This window comes from Cuculus canorus, chromosome 1 (assembly GCF_017976375.1).
Source record: "Cuculus canorus isolate bCucCan1 chromosome 1, bCucCan1.pri, whole genome shotgun sequence".
NCBI classification, from domain to species: Eukaryota; Metazoa; Chordata; class Aves; order Cuculiformes; family Cuculidae; genus Cuculus; species Cuculus canorus.
In genome coordinates, this window is record NC_071401.1 from 129,746,001 (window position 1) to 129,768,607 (window position 22,607).

At 37.2% G+C, this 22,607-nt stretch overlaps 1 protein-coding gene across 2 annotated transcripts; it reads left to right on the top strand.

Annotated features, from left to right (window-relative positions):
- Positions 1-300: 300 nt before the first annotated feature.
- MRPS35 (mitochondrial ribosomal protein S35) lies at positions 301-22,563 on the top strand. 2 transcript variants are annotated; one of them, XM_054075361.1, is made up of 8 exons: positions 301-571; positions 3,612-3,655; positions 4,619-4,786; positions 5,181-5,241; positions 6,569-6,708; positions 10,392-10,501; positions 12,206-12,275; positions 22,100-22,563. In XM_054075361.1, the coding sequence occupies exons 3-8, from the start codon at positions 4,643-4,645 to the stop codon at positions 22,370-22,372; spliced, it is 798 nt and encodes a 265-aa protein (XP_053931336.1). In that variant the 5' UTR covers positions 301-571; positions 3,612-3,655; positions 4,619-4,642; the 3' UTR covers positions 22,373-22,563. The 2 variants fall into 2 exon arrangements, with proteins under 2 accessions (XP_053931336.1, XP_053931326.1); XM_054075351.1 differs by having other exon boundaries at positions 301-454.
- The last annotated feature ends 44 nt before the right edge of the window (positions 22,564-22,607 follow it).

The following is a 22,607-nucleotide window of genomic DNA, read 5'->3' on the forward strand; positions in this document are numbered from 1 at the left end:
GTTGAGATAGAGAAAGGCTGCAAACAAGGGATTACAGATGAAGACACCTGTGCTCCATCCTCATCTCTAAAGAGCGAACAGTGCATGGAAAAACACGTTTTAAAGAAAACATGCTTTCAGAGGGACAGTCTGTCTAACTTTCAAAAGAAAATAAATACAATTACTTGGGTGAAACTGAACTCTCCTTTAGCTGAAATAAACTGCTCCGCTTTTTGCAATAGCAACTGCCTCTCGCTAACAGTAACCTCTTCTGCAGAAGCTTGGCCCGCTCCGGCTTCCGTCCTCCGAAGCTGCCGGGGGGGCGGGGCGGGGCGCGCGCCAGGCATGGTGATGGCGGTCGCCGCGGGGCGTTGGGCCGCGCTGTCCCAGGCCGCGGCGGCGCCTCGCCTCAGGGCCGCGGCCCTGTCCTCCGCCGTGCCCGCCGTGAGCGGCAGGGAAGGGCAGCCGAGGGAAGGTGAGAGTGGCTCGGCTCGGCTCGGCTCGGCTCGGCTCGGCTCGGCTCGGCTCGGCTCGGCTCGGGCTGGGCTGGGCTGGGCTGGGCTCTACCGGCGGCTTCGCAGAGTGAGCTGAGGTGGGAGAGACCCGTAAGGATTGTGGAATGGGCTGGGATGGAAGGGACCTTAGGGCCCATCCAGTCCCACGCCCTGCCACGGGCAGGGACACCTCCTGCCAGATCAGGCTGTTCAAGTCCCATCCAACTGGCCTTGAACACCTCCAGGGATGGGACAGCCACAGCTTCCCTGGGCAACCTATGCCAGTGCCTCACCGTTCTCATCATTAAGAAATTCTTCCTTATGCCTAGTCTAAATCTGCCCCTCTCCAATTTATACCCATTGTCTCTCGTCCTGTTACTACAAGCCTTTGCAAAAAGTCCCTCCCCAGCTTTCTTGTAGACCCCCTTCAGGTGCTGGAAGACAGATTGTGGAGTCCAGCTCCTCTCCTTGCACAGGACTTATATAAGAAATAGTTTCTGTTACAAAAAGTGGAATATTTTGATTCAAGCTGAAGTAGAGTTAAGTTTTGTCTAAGCAATAGCGTATTTTGGAAGTTAGCCCAAATGTCCCTCTGATAGCATATTTTCTTTTAAAAAGTGTTCTTCCAGTGTTCATTTTTGGAAGATAACATCTCGTGTTCAGTATGATCTGAGCTGAACAGCTGTGTCTTCTTCTGTAATCACCTCTGTTTGCAGCCTTCCTCTATCTCAAATGCAAGGTCAGGCAAAGCTGGCTCCAAAGTTCCAAATTAGCAAGAGTTTTGACTGTTGTGAAGTTCAAAATAACATTCAGATTGGACCCTGGAGAGTAATAGAATATGCATAAGATTTCTGGTGAAAATTATCCATGTAAGTGGGAAATCTCTTCTGTCCCAGCTCTAATCTCGCTGCACATGACCGATGGAGATTGCTCCTTGTGTTGCCCAGGCCTGATAGAGAATGCTTGCTTTCTAAAACTGCAAAACAAGTCTTAGAGTTTTTTTGCCAGTGTTCTCAGTATCAGGACAACCCTAAAATTCACATCACGTGTCTGAAGACTGGGCATTGTCCACATGCTTTTTGAATAGTTTTGGCACCATGACTGCGTCCCTGGGGAGCTGTTCCAGTGCTCCACCACCCTCTGAGTGAAGAACCTTTTCCTAATATCCATCATAAACCTATTTGTCTGAAGGCCAAGTGGATATATATCATCTGGAGGTTCAGGAGCAGGCTAAGCTTCTGAAAGGGCCCTTAAGTGCCCCTTTAATCTGCTCTTGTGAGACCCATCTGGATTCCTGTGTCCAGTTCTGGAACCCCTAACATCAGAAGGATATGGAACTGTTAGAACGGGTCCAGAGGATGATCAGAGGAATGAAGCACCTCTGCTATGAGGGCAGGCTGCGAGAGTTGGGGTTGTTCAGCCTGGAGAAGAGAACGCTCAAGGGAGGCCTTATAGCGACCTACCAGTACCTGAAGGGGCTACAGAAAAGCTGGGGAGGGACTTTTCGCAAGGGCATAGAGTGATAGGATGAGGGGGAGATGGCTTTAAATTAGAGGAGGGAAGATTTAGATTAGACGTAAAGAAGAAATTCTTCATGATGAGGGTGATGAGGCACTGGCCCAGGTTGCCCAGGGAAGTTGTGGTTGCCCCATCCCTGGAAGTGTTCAAGGACAGGTTGGATGAGGCCTTGAGCAACCTGATCCAGTGGGAGGTGTACATGCCTACGGCACGGGGATTGAAACTGGATGATCTTTAAGGTCCCTTCCAACTCATACCATTATATGATTCTGCGATGTCCAGCACTGGGGCCCATGGCATTGGAGGCGTTAAAGGTGTCCTGGCCTAAAATCATAGGTATTTGTAACAGAAGTGATAAAACTGGAATGAAGTATGTCTGTGAAAACACCACAAAAATGGCAGATTAAGGGGTAAAAGAACACCGAGTATTAGCTGTTGCAGAGGCCTGTGTGTATTCTTCAGTTCAAATTTTTATATAGAAAAAAGAGGAAGAACAGAATTGGTTCCATAAAATACTTACCTAAGGAAAATAAAAGAACAGTGAAATTGGCAAGTTTTTCCACAGTCTAAGTGGGTTAGGATTGTAGGACAAATTAATGAGGCAAAAAGAACACAAAACCACCCCGAAATACCTTCAAAGTTTTTTTGCTAAAGATTATAACCAAGTTCAAACAGGACACTTGAAAATAAGTGTTGTCAGCTTCACCTTCATTTGTCTATTATTAAAGGCCATGTTTTGGTGTTATTTTTTGGTTTGAGGAGGGGTTGAAAGAGATTAAATTAGAGTTTGAGGAAGGAGAGGAAATGAAGACAAGAAAGTGAAGATCTCCATTTAAATTAACAGTTTGGTATCTCCATGAATTTTTCTCTTTCCCATACGAAGTCCCTCACCACAGTTCCAACTAAAGTCTGGTGGCTGAAAGGGTGAGCCAAATGGTGGCTTAAGGCTGCTCAAAGGGACTAAACCCACTTTCTGTTGCATCTTCTCTGGGACCGTGCAAAAAGCTAGATTTTGTGGTAGAAAACAAACCCATCTGTTTCTTTCCCCATCCCCAGCTCAAGAAGAATACCGGTTCAATGTGCTAACCACTTATACAGAGGTTAGATGAGCTTGAGAGTGGCGCAGAAGAGGGCGTGAAGGTGCGTTGTTAGAAGGAGGGGATGGAACTCAGGGATTCTCTTTTTGGTAACAATGAACTCTTAGTTTTAGCTGCTTTTTACTGCTGGTGGAGAGTGATTTGTGACTTAGCAGTGTGGGAAAGAGAAAAGGAAGAGCAGTATGGAGGCAAAAATGCACTTTCACTCATCTCCTTTTTCTTTCCTCCTGCATCAAGCTGGAATAAGTCATACTAACAAGATGCATTTGGGCATATAACCACTAAATTACTGTTAAAGTGTTTCTACAATAGATCCAGACAGAATGGCTTTCAGGCTTCTTTTATATTAGGTTTTAAAAAGTAACTGAGCAATCTACAGTATGAATATCATCTTCCCTTTCTTTTACATGAAGACTGGGAAGTATTAGTGTATATTGACAAAATGTATACAGGATTATGCTGCATTTTTTTTTCCACAAAACCATCTAATAGTCTGTATTGAAAATGTTTCTTTTTCTTTTAGCCTCAACAAGGAGAAGAGGCAGGACACCACAGTTCGTAAGATCAGTAAGTACTGAAACCATCTGTGATTTAGGGGGTTTTAAAAAGTTCACTAAGCTTATACATATAAGCATTCACTGTATGTATAGTTTGTGCAGGAACTCCTTCTGCAATCAAAACCTGTGACTATTCAGGAACCAGCACCTAGCTGCTTTAATCTCCCAGCCGTTTTCAGTCTTGTATTCTCATAAGGGCAAAAACATTAACAGTAATAAGCTAACAGTTAGCTTGTGTTGACACTGTGTACTGCAGGTCTTAAAAGTAACTTAAATTGCATTTAAAATAAAACCAGATATTTTAATACTGTTTTCAGTATGAGTTTATGGGAGTTGTAGTGGTTGCTATCTGGCATAATTAGAAAATCTGATATTGTGCATAAGTGAAATTGTTCTTGTGCAGCAGAATTAAAACTGATACGTGAACATGTAATCACTGAGCATTTTCTTATTTATTCCACACATAAGTTTCAGAAGTAGTATATTATGTGTTATGATTTTTAAGGGCAAATAGTAAAAGTGGACCTGGCATGTATTAAACTTTTGCTTTACTTCCAGGAGGAGATTTAGTTCAGACTTTAAGGATTCTAGAATTTTAGAACTCATTTTGTTGCCCCCACCAGATGCTTAGGCACTTTAGGAAATAGAATTTGCAATTAAATACTCATTTGATTCCCCTTCCCCCAATGGTGATTTCTCACAACACAAGAAGATGCCTTCTTTCTAAAGTGCTTCTCTCCAGGCATTTCTGAAATAAAATGCAATTGTAGATTGGGAAAGACCTGCTACCCAAGATTTGAGAGGCTTATCTTTTAAAAAATCCTTTACAAATGAGTGCTGACTTTTGATGTCTTGGAATTGAAATAGGAACTGCATAGCTGTAGGAATTGAAATAGCTTGTTTGTGTTGCTCCTGTTTTGTCTCACAAAACAGTGTATCTCCCATCAAACATTTACAATTTTTGATCTTTTAGCAAGCGCCTCCCAGAACTGAGAGGATGGCTGTTGATCAGGACTGGACCAGTGTTTATCCAACAGCAGCTGCATTTAAACCAGCCTCTGTGCCTCTCCCAATTCGAATGGGTTACCCAGTGAAGAGAGGAGTACCTCCATCAAAAGAAGGCAACTTAGAACTTATAAAGGTAAGCCACGTGCATGTGTGGTAACTTTTAAAATTATTATTATTCACCAAGATTGCACTTCCTTGATGGAAATGTTTGTATTGGATACTGTTTTCCATTATGAAATATGATAATACTCTATTTAATTTCTAAATTAAAATAGTAAGAAATACAAATGTTAATAATGAACCAAATCAGGAGACTTTATCATGTCTGTGACTTTTGTAATGGGGATAACTTAAAATTGTCTTTTGCTAAATGTGACTTGAGAAGAGTATTCTTATTTGAATATTTTATTGCATGCATTGTACTACCTTAACAAAACTTAAAAGTGTAATCAGATTTCAGTAATGCCAGTTATTTATGAGCAGACAAGAAGCTGTTATTTTGGTAACTCCTAATATATCTGTTTCAGATTCCCAATTTTTTGCATCTTACACCTCCTGCAATTAAGAAACACTGTGCAGCTCTCAAAGGTGAGGTTTTCTTTGTTTTGTCAGGCTTTGACTAGTATTTTATGCTTTCTGTTGTATGTATATGTGGATTGTTGCTGTGTTGAGTCATACAGGTGGTAGGGAAATATATCTTAGGAGGTTTTCAGCAAGAATACTTTTACCTTTCCATTAGGACCTGCTTGTACTGGAAAATTTATGGTTTACTATCTTAAGGAAGATGAGTGATGAATGCAACTGAGTTCTCAGAAGGTTATCTGTGATTAAACCAGGGTTCAACCAGTAGTCATTCCGGCACGCATTTAAAAATGTTAATACATGAAACCCTATGTGTGAGCTCTTGATCTTCAGCAGACCTTGCATCTCAGCCAGCCAGCAAGCCAATAAGGAGAATCTAATGAAGAGGTGGAGGCACAAGGGTGCAGGGAGGGGATAGTATCATAGAATCATTTAGGTTGGAAAAGACCTGTCAGATCATTGAGTCCAACCGTTAACCTAACACTACCAGGTCACCACTAAACCATGCCCCTGAACACCACACCTACACACCTTTTAAAGACCTCTAGGGACGGTGACTCAACCACTTCCCTGGGCAGCCTGTTCTAGTGCTTGACAACCCTTTTGATGAAACAATCACTCTCTTGAAGTCCAGACTGTAGTTTCACTGTCTTGCTTACTTCTGTTGAGATTTTAGATGTCACAGTTCCCTAACCATTGTGTTCTTGACCAGTTCTTCCTTCAAGTTGTCCAGCCTGGAGAAGAGAAGGCCTTGGAAGGACCTTATTGTCACTTTTCAGTATATAAATGAGGCTTATAAGAAAGATGGGGAGAGACTTTTTACTAAGGCTTGTAGTGGCAGGACAAGGGGCAATGGTTTTAAACTGGAAAAGGGTAGATATTTAGACTGGACGTAAGGAAGACATTTTTTGTAATGATGGTGGTGAGACAGTGGAAGAGGTTGCTCAGAGAGGTTGTGGATGCCCTATTGTTGGATGTTTTCTAGGTCAGGCTGGACGGGGCTTTGAGCAACCTGATCTAGTGAAAGATGTCCCTGCACATGGCAGGATGGTTGGACTAGGTTATCTTTGAAGGTCCTTTCCAAGCCAAACCGTTCTATGATTCTGCTTGGCAATTGTGAAAACATGTCTGGAGTAGTGGAGTACCATATCCTGTTTTGGGGAACTCAGTAAAAACAGAGATTGAAATACTGGAGCAAGTCTAGCAGAGACCCTGCTGTTATCTAAATGAGTATGGTTTCTATAAATAGTATTTTAAAAAAGATACATTGTAATAAATTTGAGGAAAAAAACCCAGCAGATATTACTTGGAATGTTTTCTTTTTGTTATACAGATTTCTGCACTGAATGGCCAAGTGCTTTGGACAGTGATGAGAAATGTGAACAGCATTTTCCGATAGAAACTGAAACAACAGATTATGTTTCTGCAGGGACATCTATTCGTAATCCCAAAGCAAGAGTGGTGACTTTAAGAGTAAGTAGTGTTTTTGGTAAGCAGCCTTTATTTCAAACCCCCAAATGCTTGGTTTTCTTTTCAAAACATGTGCAAGTATGATATGTTGTAAGGAAATGAGCCAAACGGTTTATGGAATGTCTCAATAAAAATGCAGTGAATTTCTTTAATTATATTGCAGCATGTTAGAACTGAGGTTGTAAGGTGGTTGTGGTAATAAAGTTAGAAGTGTGCTGTGGCTTTTGAACTTGCCTTTGGAGATGAGATTTGAGCCTATCTTAAGAGCAGCAGCAGCAGTGGGGGTCAGTGATAGTTATGTTCTTACTCTGTCAATATAGAAGTAAAATACTGCATGATGATGCCACATGCTTATAACACCTATACAACTTCTAATCACAGCAACTTTGAACAGTAGTGGTTCATTTTGTCTGTAGGAGTCTCCACTTTCCCTTTATGTTGTAAAACCTTTTGGGCTATAGTTTAATTAGATTTGTCATTGAGTTAAACATGCATTTCACACTGCTGTTAGCAGTAATTTCACCATCCCCATGTAGTCATGGTCTAAATCTGTCCATTAGTGTTAACTGGCTTTGACGTACATCCACATAATGCCTTGCAAGTATTGCACGTGTACATTAAAAAAAGAGAGGTTGGAGTAGGAAGCAAGAATGGAACATCTGTCCATACGCTTTTTCAGTTACTGGTGTTCTGATCCCAGACTTCATTAATAAATTCTTTCTCTAATTAATCCTCTGACAACAGTTTCTGCCTAGGGAGGGGGAAGAGAAGGATTTAAAGGTGAAAGCAGATGGCACTGGGTCAGGTAGTAGTTGAGTTTGAATCAATGAGAGAGCATTTACTATGAGCTGTGTTACAGACTGTGATAAACTCTCTGGTGGATATCCATGATAAGATTTCCTTTTTAGAAGTTAAACCTTTTAAATTTTAATATAAAAATTATGCCTTTTTTTCCTAGCAAGTATCATATGGGAGATGCTAATTTTTCATTTCTCTTGTAATCCAGTGCCAGTATTTCTTGTCATTAAATTTATCTTAGTCTGTTCCTAAGTAGAATTGTCTACATTGTGCCAAACAACATAGTACTACAGGATGTAAACTTAGACTTTTTTAAAATCAACTGCTGTTCTTTATGGAGCCCTGACTCATCTAAAATTCAGCTTTAAATTGTCTGCATTCCAGCTAACATTTACAAGCTGTACAATTGCTATCACATTTCAAAGCAGGTAACCATGTAAATATATTTCACTTTAAAGTGACTGGATTAGTAGAAACAACATATTTTTTTGTGATCCTGCAATATAGGCAGCTGTCTAGTTAGCTTTTTATTTTGTATGGAAAAAACAAATCATGTAGAATAAAATAATAGCTCTTTTAAGTAAAATTCAGATGAACACACTGTATCAAGGGAGCATGATACAGCTATGATAAATGCCATCATTTTAAGAGAATGCAAAAAGTACTAATCAGTGAAATTGGTTTGCATTTTTGATTCAAGCTAGCTAATGCTGGGCTGGAGTATCCCGTTAATTTTAGATAGTTATGATCATAAATTGTTTACATGCACTTGCAGTTGTATGCTTGCCAGAAAGTTGTGTCTGAAACCCTTTAGAATTAGGAGCGTTCTTTCTTTCTGTGAATGTTAGAGAAAGACAACGTTAAGAAAAAGTGCTTTACGGAAAGGTGTTTCTTATCAATTTGGGTAAGCATTGCCAGACAGCAATGAAGGCAGGCTGTTCTGTAAGGGATGGTGATCCAGGGGTCGTGACCTCTCCAAAAGCAGTGCAGCTGATACCTGAGCAAGATGAGCAGGACAGGTCTGGTAATAGTAATCTTGTCCATCCAATAGCCCAGTAATCACCCAACAAGTTCATAATGATAAGGCAACTTTAAAGTTGAAGGAGGAAGACAGGTAAGTGGATCAGGATTATGTCTGGTGACAGTAACTAAAAACAGTCAAAAGTCTGGTGATTGCCAATCCGATCCATAGCAATGTAGTGGGTGAGGTTGGGCCAGGAAGTCAAGGATATTTACCACTGTTGGGTCAATGCGGGCCGTGGCCAAGCCCAGACATAGCTGCACTGTCCTGAGACAGAGACTTGAGCGCTTCAGCTTAGCTTCAGCTTCTCAGTAAAGGTGGGACAGGCCCACCTTCTCTTAGCTCATTTTTTTGTTACCACTGGTTTAAGGCTATGTGGCTGCACTCTATGGAAGGGCACGGTATGTAATATAGTCTTGACTGCAAGCTGCCAGACCCTTACAAGGGGACGCTGTGTACATAAGAAATCTTGCTAGTATAGTGCTTTCAAAAGTGTTTGTTCATGGTCGTTTTATATCACACAAGAGTAGAGCTCTTTTCTTGCACCTTGACCACTGGCTTAAAGGCTTGATGCATCTAACAGGTCTGATAGAATTAGGCTTGGCAAAATGTGAGCTAGGGAACAAAGATAGGTGAACTCCTGCTCACCAGTATTGCAGGCATGCATAGTAAATGAGCATAAAATTCCTTAAAGTAGAGACATTTTTCATGTAATCTATGGAGTAATGAATGTTAGGGGTTTTTTTCAAAATTAGAAGATTCAGTATTGAAATCCTCTTGGCTCCTCCCATGTCATATTTAGGTTTAGTATTTCAGTTTTCTGGTTTTACTAGTAGGTTATTTTTCTTTTCACGCAGTACTTTTTTCCCTGATACTCTGTGCAGCTTCAAATTTCTTTTAGTCCTTCAACTGTTGCTAGTTTTTATGATGCAGGTTTCTTGATTTTTAACCAGTTCTTAGTACATCACAGTAGAAGGAACATAGGAAGAAAGCAAACACTGGACAAATTATTAAGAGACTACTATTATATCTTCATATTTGTAATATTTCTCAGTAACTCTCAGTAGAAACTCATGTTTTCATCACCATATATATTTATACCATTTAGCTTCACAGCCTTCTTATTTGCTATTATGTAAACAGATAGCTAAAACCAGCTTGCATTAGTTTTCATACTTGTTATTGCATATAGAAACTGGCCTAGGCTAACTTCGTAGAGAGTTCTTAAAATAAATACTAGTTATTCATTGTATATCTTATATTTTGGGGTTTTCTGGTATTGGAAGGGAAGACAATCCAGTCATGGTAGGTTTTTTTTCAATTATGTGAGATCAGACAGTTCTGGTCTATTATATTGTTATCTGTTTTGCATTTTTGCATACTTCTATTAACTTCTGTAATATTTCTGAGAATTCTGATTTGGTGTCTGTCTTTTCTCCTCTTTTGGGTGCTTGTAAAAAAAGGTCTTTGATATATCTTAATGTTAACCTTACTGACTGTATTTGGAAAACAAATACCTAAAAAAGATTTATTTTTCCTAATGAAGTACACGTTAATATGAAATACAGCTACAAACTAAACTGACAATTCTCTTTTCCTCTGAAAAAAGTTTGAGTAGAAATATTCTCCTCCAGCCCCTATGGTATTTGAATGGAAAAAAAAATATTGTTTGAATATTCAGCTCATATTTGCCTTGTGTTAAGACTTCTGGCATGTGATACAATCAGAAGAAATTATGCAAATGCATACTTAATAGCTATCCTTTTAATTCTTGATAAAAGATGTGCCTAACTATTTCAAAATATTTTCAGGGTGCAGAAATTAGATTTATCCAAGTAATTCAAGGTGTTTTCTCTTGTACTTGAAGGTTAAACTTTCTAAGCTGAATTTGGATGAACATGCAAAGAAGAAGCTCATTAAACTTGTAGGAGAGCGGTACTGTAAGGATACAGATATACTGACAATTACAACGGACAGGTACGGTTACAAGAAGGGGAAAAAAATGTCTGTACCAGTGGTCACAGTAAAGAAAGGACTGAGTGTCTTCCAGTAATACCAGTTACTTCTTGGTAAATTATTGTATTTTTAAGGTTAAAATATGACTGACTCACACCAGTACTCCTGTTATTTACTGTTAGAATTGTAATGGGCAAATCACACATGGTCAAACCTATTACTTGTTAAGCATTGTTACTTATTGAAGTTCTGTATTTAGAAGTTTCAAATGTTATTTTTAAAGTAGTGGTCATGTTTCCTAGCAGAACCCATGGGTTCTGTTAGTTTTAACAATGATCTAAAGAATTGCAGGCAAGAGGAATTACATCAGTGACCAGACATTTCTCAGTGTTTTGGTGTTCTAGATATAAACGAATCACGGTAGTTATTTACAGTTATGTTAAGAAGACTGCATTAAAAAAATGTGTTTTCTCTGTTGAATTCTGAAGCATTTAAGAGAATACACTTTAATTCGCAGTTGCTTTCAGTGGCTAGGAAAACATTATTGATAGTCTTTTCTTTGCATGATTTCATTATAATTCTTTTTCAGCTCTTATTAAATTTGCTGTCCTTCAGTATGACATGCTGTTTTATTCCACATAAAATAAATACAAAATGGATAAAATTGTGCATACCTTTCTCTGCTAGACTTGGAAATTGGGGTTCTTTACTGGGACCAGTTGTGTTCTCAACAGTTTCATTTCCCTAGCAAGACTAACTATGGCTAAACCGTTAGAGCATCTAGAGCATCTGTGAATGGTCTCATGCTGTGTTCCAGAAGAAACTCTTAATGTGCCTGTTATTTCATTTTATTTTTAGTAAATTCTAAGGCCCAAGCTCTGAGTGTTATCCATTTCTTTAATGCTGCACTTTTCAGGCTGATACTTGGATCACTTTTGAAGTGAGGATCTTTCACTATGAAAGAAATAAGAGTAAAAAGCTTGATTGAGTCCTTTTAAAGTTTATTTGCTAGAATAGTCATGGTCCATAGTCATTCAGTGGGTGTTCTTAAGGGTGTCTCAGATGTAGTCTCGCATTATTCAACTTGTTCTGCATAAGAAAGGGACTAAAGCAGCCTGCAGGAAGCTATGAGTATTAGGAAGAGATAGGAGGATATGATTGGTCAGCATGAGAAAGACATTAATGTTATCAAATTCTCAACAGAAAGTTTTGTTGACTAGTTTCAAGAAATACACTGTTTTTATAGGAATGTGTTATATCTGAACAAATTTTAGTGTTGATCTTGTTTTGGCTTATGGCTACATTGACTTAAACTTTTCTTCTTAAGTCATTGGCTAGACCTACTATTCTGAACTGTATTTCATGGCTGTTATCACCAGTCATCCACCTCCCTTCAGGTCCGATGGGAAAAAATAAATCAGGTTTTAAGGGAGTTCAGACTTAGTGTATGTTGGATTTCACTTTCGCACAGAGGACAAAGAAGCTTTTAATGGTTTTCGTAAACTCTTGCATTTTGTACATTCTCCTACTGACTTGCAAATGCCCATTTTTACATGTTCTTAATACTCATGCTTTAGTGATGCTGTTCTTGATTACGTGTAATTCAGAAACGTGTGTGAATACACATTTCTCTAAGATTCCCTACATTACAAATGAGAAATTTTGACTGCAAGTTTGTAAGTGGCTTGATTTCAAAAAGACTAGCTTTGTTTATGATTTTTTTAGGTGTCCTCTAAGAAGACAGAACTATGATTATGGCATACACCTCCTCACAGTTTTGTACCATGAATCTTGGGTAAGCAATTGTGAATAACTCATAGTCTGATACATTCTTTCGTAACTTATTAGAAGTTCCATGACTGTGGACAGCTGAAAGTAAATTATCTTCCTCTTCCACCTCACTTTTCTTCATATGCAACCAAGATAAGTTTGACTCTTAATTTCACAGTCAATTTAGAGTGCATTTCTTTAGCTTCACAAGTGCTATGCTGTTGTTTGTATGTGTATTTTGCTCTTTTCTCTAGTTTTTGACCTTAGTAAGAGATTTTTTTCCTGGTACATCACTTCTCACAACAACAAACCTAAAACTGACCCTGACTCCAACAAAACATGCTAATTTTCAGGAGTCCTAAATGTGCCTTTAGTCTGGCATCATGCTGGGTTACCTAGGCATAACATTCAAATATGAATTGGTGTACTCTGTGATTATCACCTGTTATCTGTGCATTTTTGACAGTGACCATATTTAAAGACAAAACAAGCCTATCCCAAAAGAGCAGAGGTGTTTGTTACTGGCTTTAAGCTATGAAAAATAACATACAGCACAGTATATACAATTTGCCTGATTCTGACCTCGTATCTGCTACTTAGAATCTGTCTTTTCTTTGTGTCTTTCTGGGCTATGGTAGAACGTGGCTGCAATTTGGAAGTATTCGACTTCTTAAATGCTTTCACAAATCTTGCCTCAAGCTGGAAGGAGTGAGGACTTAGGCTGCTTTTCTGAGGTCCCTTTTGCTTAGAAAAGGGATGTCCTCCCTGCCTTCTGTTAGTTTTAGTATTTCATTGCGTCAGAGTTAGCATCCTGAAAAATATACACATTTTGTAACTCTTCAAATAAATATTTCTGCTAATGCAAGTGTAATGTAAACTTTTCTATAATCTGGCATGTTTGGAATTTTTCCCAGCACTTTGTTCTGTTAAATGGTTTTACATATGAAATATCCAATGTAAATATATTAAAGATGCTATTTCAATTTACTGATAATTTACTATAATTCTTAAATAGTTCTCTAACCGTGCAAGATATCTTCAGACCACAGATCATTATTCTACAGTGAATTCCTTAGACTTGTCTCCTATGTTGTTGCGGTTAATTGTGTTGGTTATAGGTATCACCTCCAACAATTTTACAGCCAGTTTTTACAGAAAATAAGTTAGTGCTCTGAAATGAAATCATTGTTGAAAACCTGTAATTATGTTTTGGGTAACTTCACTTTGTGTAAATATAATGTGTTGTCAGTTACATTGTTTGAGACAGACAGTGAAAACCTTCATCACTGGTATATTTCTGTACTTATACTCTTAAATAAGTTGTAGATGAGTAGCTACCAAAATTCACACTTAGTGTTTTCAGTTATTCTGTAATAGTTAAATTAAATCTCCATATTTAGCACTTTTATGATTTTTAGTGTTCTTGATTTTGATTATTGCAAGGATGACATAAAAAACATAATAAGGACGATGAGCTGTATTTCCTTTTCACTGCAAGTTGCCTTGAAGGATACGTTTTGTAATTGTAGAGTGCATCTAATTAAATTCAGTATATAACATCTTAAAAGATACATTTACTTTAGATTTCAGGTGCTTTGTACACATGGATATTTTTCTCCCCAACATCGCATTACAAATCTTAAATTAATGACAGATCAGTTTCCAGTATTAAGCAATGACAAGAGAGCTAGACACTGCTCGCTTTATTAATTCCAGACGAACACCACATCTGTCCTTTGCTCTAGCATTACTTAGTGATGGAAGACAGGGCTATACGATATTGCTACATGAGTGTTCAGTGTGTATTGAATATGCACAACTCTCTTACCCTTTTATTACCTTTCAACTTCCACATTAATATTTGATGAGTTCATCAATAAGTTGTAGTTGTCTTTGATTTCCATGAAAAATTAATCATCTTCTGAGACATGGGGGGTTTTATTTTGTATGACTTGTTTTGTATTGCTTCTTTTTTTCCCCATGATCAGTGGTAATGCTTTTTAATAACTTGCTGGAAGATAGTTTGGATACGTTTTGTAAACCATAAGCAAACAATGTATGGTTTATTTTACTTTGTAGGAACTTTAATATTGGTGGGAGATGGATGGTGTCTGGCTTTCAGTGTAAAAAGTAACATAAATCCTGTTTCAGAATTAATTGTGAGGTTTGATGACTCTCCCAGCCGAATAGTGCCACACTGTTTTCATGTATGTCTTTAAAGGAATTCGGTAAAAAGATGAGGGCAGTGTTTCTTTCGTGCTAAGTGAAGAGAAAGCTGGCTGCATGCAAATTTTGCCCTCCATCCTGAAAACTTTGCCTACTATCTTTCTGAACATGGCGTAAGTCTATAGTTTATGTTATTAACTGGATTACTAAATTTTGTGAACCAGCAAGCATATGAATATATAAAAGGAAAAACCGTATGTGGATATACATCAGGAAATATAATTTTAATTGTGGTTATATTTTAATTGCCAGTAGATGCATAATTCTTTTATTACAGTTATGAACTAGAGCATCCAAATAGTTTAGGAATCTGAAGTATGACGGAGTGGAGTAGACAGCTGAAATTTGCAACGTGTGTGTGCAGACAAAATAGAAAGAAAAGAGATGAGGATTACTAACAATTGGCACAGGTGTTGCTCTTTCCCAAAGCCCTGAGTATATTGTTAAGAATGGATTTCTTTCTTGGATTGCTATGTGGGGAAGAGAGTTCGTTTGCATTTAAGTATGTGAACAATAAGTTATCTGAATAAAATTAGGCAAACTGAGACAAACTGGTTTCTGAGATGTACAGCCAAAGCGAGTGAAACACGCTTATGGGTTAATGCACTGACTAGCATTTTTGTCTCCTCTAACCTGCTAGCAATTGATGGATGATGCAAGAAGACAGACTAGGCAAATTGTGAAAGGCTTTGAAGATATATTGCAGGACTGAACCTGATGTAAAGGGGCTTTCAGAGAAATTCAAGGGTTTTCTATAATCATGTGTAAGAAGAGCTCCCTTGTAGAAGTGGGATACAACTGGGCAGCGTTTGAGGCTACATAACCCCTACAAATCGGTAGTCGAAAGTAGTATTGCATTTGAAACCGTGTTGTCATTCCTGTCTTCTCACGTTCACAAAGAAATGCCATCAATGGACTTGACCATGCAAAATTCTGCGAAAGCGTAGGGTGCTCAGGACCTTTTAGGATTGTGTTAGACTTTACCAAAACACAGTGTAGAATTACCAGTTGTTACTTGATCTGTATTTAAACAAATAATTCCCCTTTATTTTGAAGAATGAAATGTGATTATTTTCTTTCGTCCTCTAGAGTGCATTACCATAGCAGATAATGCTACCCTTGCTGTTGGTAAGGGGAACCTATCGTGCTTGTTATTTTCTGGAAGAAAAAAAAAAAAATCTTGCTTGTTTGTTTTAATAGCAGAAGTGAAGGAAGAGAGGAGTAAAACCATGAATTCATCCTCTGGTTCTTGATCCATCATAAGTTCAAATGAGATACATTGTAAAGCAGAATGACTATGGGAAGCTGTTCAGAATATTGGCAGCATACTGGTGGATCAAGAGTACTTCCTTAGTAAGACAGCGTGCTGTTTCCTGACATGAATCTGGATAGTGGAAGCAGTATTAACTAGGGGTCTCTATATTGTGTTCTTGGTTCAACCTATTTGCATTACAGGGTGGCTAATGAGGCTGCCTAAATCTAACAGAGCTACCTATTAGCTGCAGTCTTTGTCACTTAGAGATGCATAAGAAGCAAGACCTGTACCTTGAGATCCCAGATGAATGCATTTGGCACCCTAGTGCAGGTAGATGTCAGGCCCATGAGTTCAAATATCTCTAAAACATTCAGATTTTAAACCTGAAAAAAGTTGTTTAATTTTCTTATTTTAAAATACTTGGGAGATCTTTTGTTTCCCGTTTAATAGTTATCAGGTCATTAGTAAAATATTTGTGTTGAATTAGCTTTTAGGATATTCAATAGATATCTCACTTGCACAATCTGGTAAGAATTGAAATTGTCGTCTTTGGACTTTTTCTGTCTTTCTTTTCAAATTATCCCCCAGGATTGTGCCTGGATTGAATAAATGAATGAAAGGGTGACATGTAGTAGGTAGACTGTTGAACAGCAGCTCAATCAGTTGATTTCTGCTACCTTTAAATGATGACTTCTTGAATGTTGTAACACTTCTCTAAACCAGAATATATTTTTATGGTATTAAGTGTTTTTTTAAAAGTAAGAGTTTGCTGCCCTCAAGTGGTTAGAAGATCATGAACTGATTTCTTTGTACTTGGCTCAGATTAATAGTTTATCACTAAAAAGTAAAGTTCTGTTATGAGTTGGAAGCAGGAGGGAGAAACAAGTGGAACAAGAACTTAATTTTCCAGTAAGGAAAATCATTTATCATTAAAAAGGTGAAGAATCTGAGAAAGACAGTGAGAAGGAAATAACTCATAGTTGTTTTAAGGCAGTCAAAATTACAAAAAGGTGCAGCTTTTTTCCTTGATCCAATTCCACATGATTTTCAATATACACAAATGCAAGGTGCTGGGCAGTGAGTATATCATTCTACATTACACATCTGAGATCTTGAAAGACTAGTGAAAAGTTGTCTTTGCATTTTCTTTTCTCCAGTGTATTTCCTAAGGTAAAAGTTCTTAACCTGACATACTAAGAATAACAGTTGCATAATGCTGTACACACTTTTGAACTTTCTCTTGTTTTTTCTAGTAGTGTAGTTATAGGAGTCTGGTAAAAAAGGTTCAAGACTTAAAAAGAGCAGTAAGGAAGAAGGAAAGTAGAAGTAGGGGTAAGTGGTAAGTGGCTACTGAATGTGTACAGTAATAGCCAAAGGATCTTATTGGTGCATCTCTTTGCATTGTGTTTACGTTGTAGATATTAATAGTAGTTCAAATGAAAGGACAGGGATGTTGAAGCAGAAAGGTGAGGGAAAGAATAAAGCAAAGAACAGACAGACAGTGGGACAGTAGAGGCTTAACTAAAATTTATCCATGAACACCAAAGCTGTATATTTTGAGTGAATTTGAGGAAGGTGTTACACATAACTTTTGCTTTCTTCTTAAGTATAGCAATCAATTGCAAGGCACTGGTGGGGTGAGGAGTCTGTATATGGATGTTCTGAGCACTCAGATGTTATGACATGTGGGTTGTAGGTTTAAAATGGGGGGTGGAGGGAGAGACTTCTCAGTCTTAATGAAACTCTCTCCCTAGGCAGAAGAAAATTCAAGATTCCTTGAACTGAAAAGAAGGGCCATAGCTCAGTGATTAGAGCATGTGCCTGGGAGAGACAGATTTAGAGCTCTGGGCACTGTTTAGTATAACTGAAGACCACTTAGCATTAATCTCTGACTTTGAGATCTTACAATAATGAAGTGGGATATAATTCTGCCCTTCCTACAATAGAGTTCTCTCTTGGTATGTCACTATATACGGTTTAAGTAACACAAACTGAGGCTGAAGTACATATGGTCCTTATATGTCATAATATATACTTTGTTTTGAAATATGTATTAAATTTCTTTATGCACTCACCACTGTTCAAAATCTAACAACTTGAAAGACATGAGTCAGGAAAGATAAAAGATATGCGAAGTGGCATAGTAGATGTTAAATTTAATAAATTTGTCTCTGAAGATCTGAAATCAAACATTTAAAACTGAAGGAAAGAATTTTAATGTCAGGACGTGTATTGCAGTGAAAAGTTAAACTTTTTGCAGCTTGGAACCACAAAGGCTGAATTAAATGTTGAATTAAAAAATTGGTTTTGTACTATTTCAAACTGTAGTAGGCTTTTTGCCATACCTTGTGTTTAAATGTTTATAGATCTTGGAGAAACAAGACTCCTTTTTAATGTATAAATATAACTTTTAAAGCTGTTTGATCTTCAGTCTAAGTGTTGGAGAGAAATGAAGCCTTACAGAGATAGATATTAACAGAATGAACAGAAAATCATCAAAGATTTGGTCCTTTGATATGACTGATGTTTCTTGGTGAGATCAAAATCTTATCTGTTCATTATTCAGAAAACAAACTGAGCTAGCTAAATACCTTTTGAATGACCTTTTCAGAAGCATAGTGTTTCCAGAAAATACAGCCACTTCAGCACAGAGAAATTAGGTGTTGCCCTCATTCCTGAAAGTGGTTATCTAGATGGTGGTGACTACTGATGACTCTTATATTAGCGACTGAAAACAGAGATGAGGCCTGTGAGTATCATTAAGTATGAGAGCATCTCTTACATCTAATATTATTTTTTGAGGCAATGATCTGTTTGTTCTTCACTGGTTGTTCTTCTTCTCTGATTTACATTTGTGCCTAACTGGAATGTTTAGTCCTTAGTCTTTTTTTCCTAACTATTATTGTACCACACAGAGTCTCTTTTATTTTATTTTCAATGCAGGATTAAGAAATGTGAGTATTTGTTTCAGGCCATAGAGAGTTTGAAATTTGACTTGCAACTCTTAAGAGCTTTCCTTCCCCTCAGGAAAAAGTCCACTAAAATAATTGGTCTTTGCTAAAAAGCATTACATTTTTAACTGTTCAAATCATTTACAAGAAAATTTAATAGCTTGAGTCATGTTTTTAATTGCCTTGAAGATTTCTGTGTGCCACTTACAAATTCTACTTAAAGTATCTTCCTCAAAAGAAACACTAGAGAATTGACTATTCTAATCCTTCCTGTGACAGCAGACTTACGGAAGTTAAAGTGATGAAAAACCCAAAGAAAAATAATGATGAAACCTCCCAAAATACTGGCTTAAAGTTTCACATAAAAGATTTGCTTCAAAATAAATCCTTAAACTGTTTATAACATTAAAAAAAATAATTCTGTAGATTTGCATTAGGAGATGTAAAAAAACCAATCACTCTGTTGTACAAGCCTCTTCTTTAGTAATACATTTATGTCCTTTGACCTTATATGAAAAGTAGTTTTCTGGTGATTTTTTTTCTAGATGGTTGTTACTATAAGTTTTGGTAAGAAAAACAGTTGAAAGTAGCACCTGAGTGCATCTTCAGCCAAGCTGATTAATACTCACTGAGATTCTGCCTTACATGTGATAGAATGAAGCAATTATTCTTAGTGAATTCATTGAAGAAACAGCTTCTTGGTTTTTAACCTCATTCACTAAGTGATGATTCTAGAAAAAGATATATAATACTACACCTGTATTCCAGTTTTCACAGTTTATTCTCATAAAAGGCATCTGCAGTGTTTAGTAACATTTTAATTTTGCAGGGGACAAAAATAATCAACAAAACTGAGCGGTGAAGACTTCATTTTTGAAGTTGCTTTCATTGTGTCGTTAGTTTTCTTGGTAACAATTTTAACTGAGACTAGAATACTTGTAACATTTCCACTACTCAGAGTTCATGGGTGCTTGTCTACTAAGAGTATTTTTTCAAATTAATATATAATTCTGGGTTCACTTTTTCTCTCGTAATAAATCTGGTTGGAAAGGTATTTAAATTTCATTCAATACAGTCAGTTTGCAAAAATCTGGTTTCTCTTCAGTTTCCTGTTTGTGATGTATGTCTGGACCTGTGTACAGTAGGATAACTTTTCATTTTGAGTCATGGTCACCAACATAGCTGCAGTGGATACTGGCTTCTTGTAGCAGGGCTGAGGAATGGCTTTTGCGATCTCCCGCTACTGTCAAATCCCTTCCTGCCTCCTTACCCCCAGAAGTCAGATTTTATTTTAAATTCCATTTTGACACACAATTCTGTTGGGAAGGATTCCAAGAACGGAATGCTTAACAGTTTGTTTGGCCTCGTTTAAAATCTTCTTGCTCTGTATATCTCAAAAGAGGTAGGGAGTTCTTAATATGTTTTATCAGCGTGCATCTCTGAAATCCTGTAATTTAATGTGTGCAGAGAAGAATTTTCCTGAAGAGATAAATGTAATAACTGTAATTAGTCCTTGTTGTCCCTGCTATAACTTAAAGGTATTTAAAAGCCTCACAGTGATTTTTTGTTTGAGCTTTAAACATGAGTTTGGTCCATGGAGTGACAAGGGGTGGTACTCATATTTCCTTACTCTTAAGAAACACTATCCCTGTGAGAGATGCTTTTGCTTTAAAATTCTTTTCAACTTTAGGAAAAAAGTGTCTTGGATAGCCATAATGCAGATAAATAAGGGATATGTAAAACAGGATGATGACTTTTAATTTATAAGTATGTGAATCTCCACATTGAATTTGCAGTATTTTTCAAAGATAGAAGGAATACTTTGCTCTACCCACTTGTTCCTTTACTGGTTTTGCAATACACATTACAGTGTGTCCTTGTCCCCTCGCCCCCAATGCTGAATGAGGTTCTTTTACATCTGTGTTGTATTGTGTCCAGGTTTTAATGTCAGTCATATGAGCCTTCTAGCACTGTTAATCACTGTTTCCGACTAAACATTTGGACTGAGAGATTTAAAGAGCAAGAGATCTCATTTACTAGGTGCAAGATGCAGCATTTGTTAAAGTATTTTCAAATTCATATCAACAGACCCAAGCACACAAGTTTGTAGGGGAAAACAAAATCTTGGGTCATAGTTAATGGTTATTAAATATTACGATTTGTCTGCAGCAACCTTGTTGACTAGTAGACAGAATACCGCAAAATAAACAAGAAACCAACCACATCTTCTCCCTCCCACAGAAAAAAATAAAAGAACCAAACCAAACCAACCAACAAAAAAAATCCAACCCTCCTAGATTGCTAGGTTTATTATATTGTACATACAGCTAAATATTTACTGAAGAGCCCTTTCTGGCAAGGGATTTTTATTAAAAAAAAAAAAAAGAAAGAAAAGAAAAAAAATCTATGTGATGCAAATACTTTACTATAATGTTTCTCTGAACTTACTCCCAAAGAAGTATATTAACATGATTTCTACAATGATTGTAAAAAAAACCATGGCCATCAAAAATAAACTAAAAAAAAATTGAAATTGTAATATTTATGTATCGTTGAGATAATGTAAGGATACTATGTATTGTTTACATCAGTAAAGTACTAAATAAATCTGCAATATTTAAAAATACAGATGTATCTACAAAGCATATATATTTACAAAAGTACAATAAAAATAAATATGCATAATTGGCAAGTTATAACATTGGAATATTCCATAAAGAGTCTGCGGAGCTAGACAAGGGCCTGCTAAATGAGAGAAACAACAAACACGCAAGCCAAGTATTTACAGGGATTACTGGGATGATGTCTTCTATCTGGGTTCAATTTTTGAACCTGTTTTATCTTGCAACACCAACTAGGTACAAATTAGCACCTCATGGATAGAGATTCTTTTGAGGAGCAGTTTGTTTTGCAAGTAAAACATTTCCCAGATGGTGAAGGATTGCTGTCTCTCATCATAGGTTACTTTGTATGAGCTGTCTCACTTTGCATCTTATAGCCAAGGTAAACGTACCAAAATCATATGCTAGGGACATGATAGCTAAGTGGCTACCTCCAAAGCTTGAGCGTTTAGGGTTATTTAAAATTATTAGTTTTACAAGGTTATTTTGTTACTCATTATGTATAATCCATAAGCTTTTCTTCACCTTCTGACTTGGCAGTTTTATCTGCCAGGTACATAAAGAACTTGATAAGTGGGAGGAAAGAAACTCATTTGCACAGAAAATGTACAGCATACAGGCACCTTTTGAACTCTGAGGCTTGAGTTACAAGCCTTGGATTTTAGAGGAGGGGAAGTACCGTTCATGACAAAAGTAATTGTTAAAGTAAATTGGTATGAGAGAGAATTTTTTTCAAATTATTGCAGCTTTGTTTCAATCTTGAGTAGTTCTTAAGATTATATATCTTTTCTTTCAGAAAACTGAGATGTGGGAGAGTGAGAAGAGTGAGGAAGACATGGAAGAATATATCTGGGAAAATAGTCGCTCTCAGAAAAACGCCTTGGATACATTACTTCGAATAAAAGCCTCAGAGAATGTCAGTAATGTAACTGAGGAAGAGCTTCTTGCATCCGACCTGGTTAACGATTACAGAAACTCTGTAATTGCACTTAAAAATGAAGGTGAAACAGAAAATAACATGTCTCGATATAAGGAATCTGTGAAGAAACTATTGAATGTAAAAGCATGACCTTGAAAGTAGACTCTGCAAGTACATCTGATTATTAAGGAAATATTAAGTTACAGTGGTAATATTTCTATATGATATAGATGTATTATTATTCAGAACCTTAACCAATAATATGAAACTGTATGATGAGTTAATTTCAATAGTAAACAGATTTTTCATTACCACTGGATTTTCTTGTAAACATAATTTTCCTGTCCATTAATCTTGTTCTTTGAATAAAGTATGTTTTGAGTCA

Coding starts and splice junctions, on each gene's coding strand:
- MRPS35 (XM_054075351.1), top strand. CDS start 325: ATGGTGATGGCGGTCGCCGCGGGGCGTTGGGCCGCGCTGTCCCAGGCC. Junction 455..3,611: donor GGAAGGGCAGCCGAGGGAAG/GTGAGAGTGGCT, acceptor TTTTTCTTTTAG/CCTCAACAAGGAGAAGAGGC. Junction 6,709..10,391: donor CAAGAGTGGTGACTTTAAGA/GTAAGTAGTGTT, acceptor TTGTACTTGAAG/GTTAAACTTTCTAAGCTGAA.